This window comes from Cryptomeria japonica, chromosome 11 (genome assembly GCF_030272615.1).
Source record: "Cryptomeria japonica chromosome 11, Sugi_1.0, whole genome shotgun sequence".
Taxonomy (NCBI): Eukaryota; Viridiplantae; Streptophyta; class Pinopsida; order Cupressales; family Cupressaceae; genus Cryptomeria; species Cryptomeria japonica.
In genome coordinates, this window is record NC_081415.1 from 675,748,895 (window position 1) to 675,760,910 (window position 12,016).

Here is a 12,016-nt window from a genome sequence, read left to right on the forward strand (position 1 = left end):
TGCACTACTACTAAAAAAAGTACTATGCAACATTTATTGAATTTGTTTCTCTATAAAAAATTTACGTCTCAACCAATTATTTGTAAATATATTATCATTAAGGAATACTTTTGTGAGGTTATATTCTCTATTTTTAATGATGACTCCCCTAGCTTGGATGGTTTCCTAAGAGAGTTCTATATTAGGGATACAATGGGTGAAAACATCACAAGGTTTACTTCAAAGGTTTGCATGATAATTCTTTAGGAGATTAATTAACAAAGGAAATCCCAAGCTCATAGCCAAAGCTAGTGACCTAGAGAAAATATGCAACTAGAATCCTCTCATCTTATTAGATAGCTTCTACAAGAATATTTCCAAATTAGTTTATCTCATAATAAGGCTAGTCCTTTGATTCTTTTTTATCCTACACAAATTGGATTTATCAAGTCACGAAACACCCTCAACAATATTGTTTCTATTTACGAAAGGATGGAGTGAAATTAACATTCTAAGAAACATTCAAATTTGATAAAAATGATTTTATTATCAATTATCACCCCCATTAAAAATACATTCATTATTTCCATCCTTTAGGTGCTTGGATTTAGGTCAAGTATTATATTCTTTCCACTCAAATAATATTCAATAACATGTTGTCTTGTATCAACAATAATTGTCAATCATATTATCTATTTAGAATCTCTAGTAGTTTTACCAAGTTTTCCCATTATATCTCACTTTTTATGTTCTAAGTTACTATATGATTTGGCCATCATTGTGTCCATAAAATCTCCTATAAGCTCTTTAAAATTATTTCCTTACCCAATTCATCTCACCAATTAGTTAATACACATTTTGGTAATGATTATTTTCTCACTCTTATTGAGAATGAGAATAATATTAAATAGGCACTTATTTTATTTGATATATATTCTATCAAGCCTCTAGTTGTACTATTAAATAGAGAAACACAAGATTCTATAGCAAGTCCTTTCTTCCTAAACCTATTTGGCTAGAGTCTTTAGTTGGAAATCAATTTGGTCATGATATTTAATTTTTTTCACATCCCTTTCCATTTTGGGTCTCACATGTTATCATGTAGTAAGTTATCAAAGATATAATTGAAAAACACATTTAGAAATTATATCACTAAGCCTCTCTCATTTGATGGAAAACTCTAGGTGTGATCTAAAAGTTGGGGATGTTAGTCATGTTTATTTCTCCTCTTGTGGTTCGCTTCTAATGCTTCTTATTTAAAATTTAAGAAAATTCTCAAGGACTTTATTTGGAAATCAAGGTATGAGAATAAAGGATTTTAGCATGTTTCTTGGATGTTTTATTATTTCCATCATATTACTAGTTGTTTAATACTACTCTCAATCTATCATCAAGACATTGATGTTTGTATTTAAGTTGGTCATTTTATAGTTCTACAAGTTAATGATGTTTAGGAAATTTTCATTAGTCATAGTACTTTGTCATGAGTTCCTATTGGGTGGGAAACTTGCAATGGAATTAGGCTTTATACCGTTTTTATCAAATGTTTAGTATTAAGATCATATTTCTTGGGAGAAGACTTGAATTATTTGCAAGATAGTAATAAATTTCAATATAACGACCTCTCACTTAAAAAATAGCTTATTGCATTGTCTCTAGTTCTATCTAATAAAGATCACCCACTTATCAAATCCCCTTGGATTTATGTTTCACACTAGTTTAATAGAAAAATTAACAATCTTCTAGATCTCTTTAGCAAAGCTATTAAGAAATTTATATCCTAACCTAAGATCGAGTTGAGATTTTGATTACCTAATTAAGATTAAAAGACATTCCACATAATAGATGATGCTATCACCCCCACCCCCCCAAAATACAATTTACAAATTTTTCATTAGGTTTGTCAAGCTCTACTAGAAAGATTCAAAATGTTATCTTGAAACACCATTTCATAATTACACACTTTGGAAGGGATACTTGTGGCCTAAGCCTCATGTCCTAATAGTGGACCCATTAAAAATCACCATTGGCACCTCTAGTCCTCTCATAGTAGTTGGCATTAATGATTCTATACTATTTAAGATTTCATTCTTGAGCTTATGTTGGCTCATTTTGAGTGGTGTATTATCTATCAAGTGTTTTCCTTGTCTCATGCTTATCTCATATAGGATCTCTCAAACCCTACTATGTTCTTTGTGGATAATTTGATACTTTCAAGCATCTTATTTAGTTTTACATCAAAGCTTATGATACTTGGATTTGAATTTTTCACTTCTTCAAGACTTTTTGTCCTAGCCCCTTTTGATGATATATGGTTTGGTCTAGTGAATGGCCCTATCTCTCATTTAAATTTGACAAAATTAGATATTCTTTCATGTTGGGAATTCTCTTCAATATTTAAAAAGACTAAAATTTAGCTCTCATTTTATGTTGTTCAATTGATGCTCACTTTTCTTTGTACATTAAAACAATGACTTGTTTTAATGTTCTTATATAGATCAAGGTGCAAGCTCACAGTATTGTACTTCAAGTTGTGCATCTAAAAGTTCTCCTTGATCATTGGTCTAATGGTCCCTAAATGTTGGCTAGACTTCCAACTCTTGTCTCCTTCCAACTTTGTGGGTGTAGGAAATGCCATTGCCAACCTACTAAAAAAATAGAGAATTTCAATCTTAAGGCTCTCAATTGCAAGGCTCTAAGAGTCGTTTAGCGCATATGTGATCTTCACCTTCTTAGCCACCTTCCATCTATTTTCATGGACATGGTGCTCTTAACTAGATAAGTTCTAGAAAATTCTCTAGCCTTGAGCTAGTCATTTCTTCTATTCATCCTCAACTTTCTACATATGAAAATCAAGAGGAGGGTGTTCTCACTAGTTAAAGCCTATTGATGACAATTCTATCATTTATGATATATATAATAAATCAAATGATTGTAATCACCTTCCTACAAATATTAACCTTATTAATGTTTGGATCTAACCCCGTTTAAGCCATTTTCATTTTATGTTTTTGAATTCATCCTACCTAAATTTTGAAGAGATGTCTTTTTACCACCTTTCTTTTGAAGGGTAATAAAGATCTTACCCTAAAAAATAAAAGGTAAATGATAATACCTACGTGGCAATTATTTCCATTTCATCCACTTAGAAAAGCTTGGATTGAGTAGCAATTGACATACGAAAGAATAAGTGAAAAATTGGTTAATGATTTAAAGAAGAAAATCAGATACAATCATATGCTCACCAAAGGCTGTGAAAAAGCTTGGAGAGTAAAAATTCTCTTTCGATTGAGACACCAGGTTTCCTACTCTTTTTGTACAATTTTAATTCACATTAACAGCTTTTATGTTCTCTGTTGGCCTAAAATTATAATTAACAAATTGATCATCATTATTTCGAAGGATACATCCTTGAGGGAACGCAAGATGAGCTCCTCCAGCAGTTACCATGCAGATTGAGCATCTCCTTTGCCTTGCACTTTGTTTTAGGGGTGCAGTCGGCCTGCAGGACCATGCAAAGCTTCGTCACGGCGCCGACATGCAACATCTCCCTCAAAATACGCTCAGATGGACAAAATCGGCAAAGAGACCAAAGGATTCGAACAGCTTTCTCAGTAGCCGATTGAGATACTCTAAATATTTTCTTACAAATCGCAGGGATGCCCATGGCGTGGCCGACAATGGCAACCCTTCCTTCGGCACATCTGCATAACACGTCGAGAAGACATAACATCCACTCGCAGGTGCTCTTCCTTTCCGATGTCTGTTCAGGAAGCGATTCGATCAAGATTGAGACTGCGCCCACCTCGATGGTTTTCATTCTGCTGCGCCGGCTGTTGATGCTCATTGTGGTTAACACTTGCAGGGCAGCCACTGTAGCTTTGTGGCACACTTCTTCCGTCACCATCTCCAGCAACCCTTCTATCAGGTCATCGTTGCTGTTCATTACAATCTGTTGCACGCTTTTCATTGACGCTTTCTGTAATAGCACGGCGGCATGAAACCGGGCTTTTGAGGTGCCCCTCTTGAGAATAGAGCCTAGGGAAGCCAGGCATCTGGTAGAGACAAGAGTCTCTACAACCTCGTCGGACAAGTGAAGAGAATGGAGAATCCGCAAGGCTTCTACGCACGCCACCGCAACATCGTAGAAGCATCCGGTTTCGTCAGCTTCTGTGGACTGGTTTTCAATGACAGAGATCAAGGCAGCCGGTGCTTTCGACGAAGCGATGAACCGTTTGTTGGTCTCGCTTTTGTCGGCCAACGACCTCAGTTTTTTCAAGGCGTTCAGTCGAAACGGCGGCTCTGGGCTGACCTCAATGTCTCGTAGCAATTCGTTGAGCTGATCGGCGTCCACGGGTGAGTCTGGTGTAGCGATGCGTGGGACGCCCATAGAGGAGTTGGCGATGCACCACTGCTGAATGAGCCGCCGAAGGGTGTGGTTGGGTGTGAGCTGCCGGTTGTGAAGGACTTGCATTGTGGCGGGGCAGGTGTTCTTCCGTAACTTATATATCCATTTCTCTATGCTCTCCCTTTCGTAGGTGACGCCCGTGCAGACTGTAACGGGATCCCGCATGATTTGCATCGATATTGGGCACACAAAATAGGAAGGGACCTCAACCTCCTGATCCATCTCTAATGCAAATGATACACACTCTATAACAAATTTTGACGTACAGATATTATTTCTTACAGGGTTATGGAATATCTCAGCAATGAATCGAATTTATGAGTTCGGAAGAGAGGTGTGGAGATTTTTATACCAGGCAAACGCATAAGGGAGGAGGATGGCGAAAGGATTGTGAGGAAGTTTCTGTGGTGTTTGGAGCTTTAATATTTGCATTAAAACCCTTATAGATAAAGTCATGCTCCCCTTTGCAAAGATGCGGTCAAATATTGCTAAGATTGTGACTTTCAGACCGACCTACCAATTCAGCAGTTTCTACACACAGCTTTTCATAGCTGTAAATTTCTGGAATAATTTAGGCCGCCCACTAAGCTTCTTCCTTTGTCTATTACCGAAAAGTTTAGTTCAAAAAAATTTAAAAAATAAAATAAAATGCTTGATTTAAATATAATTTTAAGATCCATACCTTTCACATGTCATTTCAGGGCTTAACCGAAATTAAGAAAATTAAGAAGTCAACTCAGCAAACCATTTATTTTAATGTGAAAGAAGTGACAATTTCATTTTGTTATTATGCTTTCCAGATACAATGGGCTGACTTTTGGGCGTTGCTACATTATTGAATACTCACAAAATGCTAAAATCCACGTGACATAAGAGAACAAGAGCACGACTTCCTCTTTGTGTCCTACGTGGAAACATATCAAAATTGTATCTGATCGTTAACATTATTGTGGATAAAACCATTTAATTCTGTGGGCATGAGTAAAATTAGTATGGTTACTTTGAATTGAACAATGTCAAATGCTGTTTTATGTTTACATCTTCCTACTTTCTAGTAATGCGCTTTATAAGAAGTCAATACATTATTTCACAAGATTAAAGAGTTGACATGTTCATATGCATTAACACATATGAATAATTCAACTGATTGTACATTGATCCAAACATACATTTGTTATACACCGTGCTCATTATGCCGTGATATTCATTACCATTCATAAAATCAAGCTGGTTGATGATTCCAATAGGCTCAAGTTGACATGTTAGTTCAAATTACTATTTTTAAGATGAGAGGTATGTAGCACATCATACCATGGCAGAAGGCTAATAAACATGAGAGTTTAATCATCACCACTGAAAATATTTTGAATCAATCTTCTTGGATTTGTGTGTAGTGATAAAGGTTTAGCAGTATGAATATTTTTGGATGAATATACAAGTTGAGAATAGAAAATATTTTCATTAATGTTGATTGTCAAATTATATGAATACTAAAAACTTATAAGGTTTTTTCTCTTCAAAATGTTAGAAAAGGTGTTTTAATGTTGTTCTTAATGTTAAGCAATAAAATATGTAGTTTTTAGACTACAAATTTATGGTTGTTCAACATCGTATTTTGGAAATGTAATAACATCAAGGACATAAAAAATAGATGCAAAGGGGATTACACTTGTTGAGCAACTTATAATGCATGTTATGATATGACATGATGCATCTTCAAAAGGAGATAATGGATTCAAAATACAATTCTTTGTGAGTGGATTACATTGCACTTATGATAGATGGAAGGAGTATACTATTATTTTTTTTAATGTTCATCTTGGGATTTGAGTGTTGGTTTTCTAACTAAGTACTTGGATGACATAATTTTGTGTTGTTTTAGATTATGGTTTCCTTAACGATGTCCTTCATCTCTTTCCAATATTCTAAGGAGTTGGAGTTAGCATAGATGGTGATTCTTGTTGGATATATGAAAATTGTGGGTAATTAGAAAAATATTGTTTGTATTTGAGAGGTTTCATGTAATATTGTTGTTCTGATTAATAAAAAGCAGGATAGGTATGAACCTTTACATAACTACTAAACAACAACACCTAGGGCACATGAGGAATGCACACCCATTCAAAAATGAAAAAAAAAAAAAAACTGGTGAAGAACCACTAGATACCAAGACAAAACCCAATGAAAGAACCAAAGAACAAAACCCAACAAGCCACCCGCCAAAGACACAAAATGATAGTCTACTAGACGGGGGCGTTACCCTCTTTCCAATCTTGAGTTTTTCCTAAAGGAAATATATCTTGATCATTATTTACAAATGGATTCCACTAAATTCATATGTTTATTTTAGCTAAATATGGTGTTGCACCTTCTCTTTGAATCTCATTTAGATCTATTAATTGTTGGATATAATATTTTAGAGTTTGATGCATGTAATGCACAACATGCCCTTTGATCTTGTCATGTTGACAATATTTTTGGTATCTTATACCATGTTGGTTTGGGATGATTTTCATCAAAAGTATTATTAAGTGATTATATGTATATGTATGTGTATATGTATACATACATATGTATGTATGTATGTATGTATGTATGTATGTATGTATATGCATATGTGTATGTATATGTATGTATGTATGTATGTATGTATGTATGTATTTATGTATGTATGTATGTGTGTATTTATGTATGTATGTGTGTATTTATGTATGTATGTATGTATATATATACATATATATACATGTATATATACATATAAATATATATATACATATATATACATATGTATGTATTTATATACATATATACATATGTATGTATGTATGCATATATGTATGTATATATATGTATATATGTATATACATATATGTATATGTATGCATATATGTATATACATGTATATATATATATACATACATACATATATATACATATATACATATATGTATATATGTGTGTATGTGTGTATATGTGTATCTATATATATGTATGTATGTATTTATGTATCCATGTATATATATATATATATATATACATGTATATACATGTATATATATATATATATATATACATATATATACATATATATATACATATATATACATATATATATACATATATATACATATATATATACATGTATATATACATATATATATACATGTATATATATATATATACATGTATATATATATATATATATGTGTGTGTGTGTATATATACATATATATGTATATATGTGTATGTATGTACATATATATGTATATATATATGTATGTATATATGTATGTATGTACACACACACATATACACTTCTAATGGGGCTATATACCATGCATTAAAGGTTAGCTGGTAGGTATATATATAGTAAACTTTTTAATGTGATCGACGATTCTAGCATGACACGACCTCCATCTCCACATGAAACACTTTGACTTGGAGCTATGAACCGGTAAGGACACAAATAGGGTACCTCATCCCCACACTTCACTTGTTCAAACCTGCGAGCACAATGGCCCAACGAAGACAGAAGGCCTGCGAGGACAGTGGGCCATCAAAGATTTGAACCTTGGTGGCTACTTCACCAACAAAGTGTTTTAAGCACAACACAAGACATCTGAAGATAAAATATAATAATATTACCTTGTAGGGTTTTTTATAATTAGTTTTCCAAATATTCTCCATTGGGGTTTATATTCACATATTAAATTTTTTCTTGGGTTGTTCTACCAGTAGATCCCCACACTACGTGTTTTGGACTGATGGACATTATTTGTGTCTATTATTCCATCATTGAACAATTTTTTACTTTTTTACGATTATTTTTTGTCAAGTCTTTATTATTGTATTTTATTAAAATAAGTAGGGAAGGGCCCCAACCCATTATACATCTAGACAAAATAAAAATAAATAAAACAAACCAAACAAAAGGCTATTACAAAGACAAAACAATGTAAAGTTACTGAAGAAGTCCAAAATTCTATTAAGTAAAAATTCTTGATGGCCTGTCCGAATAAATGTTCTGGGTCCAAACTCTCTTTCTCCTCTTCGGATTTGTAGGTGGCTCATTACTAGAGTCTTCATAGGGATATTTCTATTTCTCTTCAATGGTTCAAATAGAGTAGGGAGGGGGTGGTGTGGTTTCCCCCTTCCCTTGGATGGATTAATATTAATATTGATGGGGAAACTAAGGGAAACCTTGGGCTTGTTGGTTGTGGGGGAGTTGCTCATGATCACAATGGTAGGTTTGTCTAGGTGGTGGAACTCCCTTTGAGAACCTAGACAAACCACTATGTTGAGGCTATGGTAGCCTACATTGGAGTAAAGCTTTCTTTAAAGGAAAAAATAGGAAAATTTGATTGGAAAGTGATTTCCTTAATAATGTTTATTTCCTGTAGGGCCTGCAAACCCCTAGTTTGACTATAAATATTTAATTGAAGATACTCTATCTTTGCTAAGATACTATATGTTTCTAGAATGAAAAAAAGTGGCCGATGGCCTAGAAAACATTGGAGTTAAGATTAATAGTATTAAATAGTGGGGGCCCTAGGATATCATCTCCGTGGATATTAAAAAAACTTATTTATGATGATTATAGAATGTGTTGATTTGGGGGATGGTATTTGGATTATTATGATGTACTTCTTTCTTATGTGGAGAATTGGGCTACGATGTCTTTTTAATTATATTCTTAGAAAAGGAAGGGTTTGTTTTCTAGCTAAATCTAGAATCTTGGTGGTTGTTCTGTGTTGTTTCTTGGGGTCTAGTGGCTTGTGGTGGTGATTTTCTAGACAAAATTTTAGGGTCATAAAGGATGGAGACAAAAACATATTGGAGCCCACATCATATGAGAAATGGAGGAACAAGGTAGAGGTTTGGGATGAAGTGTTAGGGGGATGAATTATGCCCTATATTGAGAAAATCCATGGCCACGACCTTAGGGCTACTAGGCTCTTCATCTTGAATGCTGGAATAATTGTACCCTTCTGATGTTCAAGGGTGAATTTGTGGTGGATGGCATCCTCATTGTTGAGGTTATAGGGACACTTATGGAAGGAAAATTTTATAGAGACAAGAAAGCTTCAGAGGAAGCGCTTGATATCTTTTTCCAGAAGAATGTGAGGGTGAAGGTACATCACACGGCTGATGGTGGTTACAATTAGGACGACCTAAAATCCCTATGGGTGGATGTGGACAAAGTTATTCTAAGGTACATTACTCTTCATTTCTGCTACAAAAGTATTTTCATCTATCACTTCACTATTCTCAACCATTTTAGGCATGATAGGTGCATTTTGATTCCATTTTATATACTATCATTTCTATGTAATTGTGTTAATTATCACCTCAAGAATCGGATCTCCCTTATTCTCCACCAGGGTTTGATTCTCTTGATTGTCGAACATGCCAAATCCCTTGAGATTAAACCTCAACTCTTAGCCTCTAGAAAGAAAAATATTCACTATGCCCAAAATGTCCATTGGCATTGTACACTAATGAGTCATGGGAGTCCTTAGAGCTAGACAAAATACCTTGAACTCCCCCTCCTTGGATAACCTAGAAAAACTACTTAAGCTCAGTTAGAAACTAGTGTCAGATGTCAAAGCCATGAAGAATGATCGTGAAGAAAAATAATGAGCCTAGAGGTGGCTATGGATAAGGTCAATGAGAAGATGAGAGTTGTCATTGCAGTGAGTAGAACTACCATGACCAATAGCACAGTGGGCCTTCAGAGGCTAAATGAAAAGGATCAGTCTCTTAATGTTTCCCCTTCAGCCACTCATGCGCCCCCCTCAATTTTAGTTTGCGAAAAGGAAAGGTGAAGGATCCCATCTAGGATGAAGAGACCTAGACTAACTAGGGACCTTCAACTCACACTCCAAGTAGGGATAAAGGTAAGCAAGTCAAAGCTAGTGACATGGAGGAGCTATCTAATATCAATATGACTTTTATTGAGAAAAATGTTAAGACTGTTCAAATGCTAAATAAAAATATTTAATCTCTAGATTTTTAGACCCTATTTTCTGTTGTTTTTGTTGCTACTAGCCCTATGTGGCTTTTCTTTTTGTTTGTCTTTAAAGACTGTTTCATTTTGTATGGGTTTTGGGTCCCTGTAAAACCTATTTTACACTAATAAAAACCAAATTTACCCAACACATAACCAAGGAAGGACTAGACAAAAAAGAGACAACCTTTTGAACCATTATACTTTGTTATTATTATTTGATTCTTCTATGAAAATTTAATCAAACCTTTGATAATCAATACATTTTCTATTTGGAACCCTTTTTCAATTATATATTTGAAGGTGGATACACAATATAGATGTTGGTTGAAGTTCATTTCTAAGTTTAGGTTTGCTTTGAATATGTGTACAACTTATTTCTAAGTATAGGCCATAGAAACCTAGTAGTCAACCTTAACCATGAATGGAAGAGTGACACAAAATTTATTGCATAATTTTTTTTAGAATTGCATAGGACAACTATTATAGGTTTTTGCTCTATGTTGTAAAAAAACATGTTTGAAAAAATGATGTATATGGTCAACAAATGATATTATAGTTCCTTTGGAAAATGTGATAACTACTCTAAAATTTAAGCCTCTACTATTACTCATTGTAAGACACGTTTGCATATGCTATTTAGAACTCATTGATGTGATTTCTTAGTGTATATTCTCCTTATATTATCAAATATATTCATTTCTAACTGTCGCAAAAAATGTTTCTATTCATTTTAAATATCAAATGAGTAAGATAAATTTCTTCAAACTTATACCCTTCAGTGGAGGATGATATTATTTGAAATTTTTCTACTATATCTTTCATGTATATAAACCCTTTTTCATAAAAATTTTTGGTGGTCAATGTTGGCTGGATAAGCGATGAAATCTACCAAAAAGAGGATTGATATACTTATGAGTCTTCATATGGGAATTCTTATTAGAGGGTTTAGCTAGGTCTATCCCTTTTTATGCTTTTTCTTTTGTTATGAGTTGCATGATCCACAACAGTTTCATTATGTTCATCATTGTGATCATGGTTTGACGTACGATGTTCTTATACTCTTAACATGTATTATGTTAAAATAATTGGGTAATATAGTTGTTGTTTAAAAGGATTTCTAAGTATACAATTTTAGTGTCAAATAGATTTATAAGCTAAACATCATGATATTAGTCCTCTGAAATGACACATGACAAGATTAGTTGCCAAAATATTTGAACAAACACATGGAGCAGATTATTTAGAAACTTTTGTTTTAGTTACAAGGCACAATATAGTGAAGATTATATTGATAATTTTTTTATTAGATAAGCTCAGGAAGGGATTAGAACCATAACAAGTCAACCATTAAGGAAAAAGGAATGAATCTGACAAGAGGTGAGATTGAGAAAAGGAAGAAGAAGAAGAGGGGGAGATTTTGACCGATGCTAGGATTAGCAAGAGATGAGGATCCCAACCCTATATAACACAATTTTACTTACGACACCCAAAAGAGTAAGAGGAGAAGGAGAAGGAACTTTCCTCCTATGAATTATTATCCAAATAGTGAAATCATTCATCACATCACTACTAGGGGAAACAACAAGTGATCTCCTAATAAGAGGATCGACAACAATTGG

At 33.8% G+C, this 12,016-nt stretch overlaps 1 protein-coding gene across 1 annotated transcript; it reads right to left on the reverse strand.

Moving 5' to 3' along the window:
* Positions 1–3,370: 3,370 nt before the first annotated feature.
* On the reverse strand, positions 3,371–4,609 carry LOC131038197 (E3 ubiquitin-protein ligase PUB23-like). Its single transcript, XM_057970547.2, has one exon. The coding sequence runs from the start codon at positions 4,607–4,609 to the stop codon at positions 3,371–3,373; it is 1,239 nt and encodes a 412-aa protein (XP_057826530.1).
* Positions 4,610–12,016: the final 7,407 nt, after the last annotated feature.

Excerpts from the sequence above, each read along its gene's own strand:
- LOC131038197 (XM_057970547.2), bottom strand. The coding sequence starts at position 4,609 with ATGGATCAGGAGGTTGAGGTCCCTTCCTATTTTGTGTGCCCAATATCG.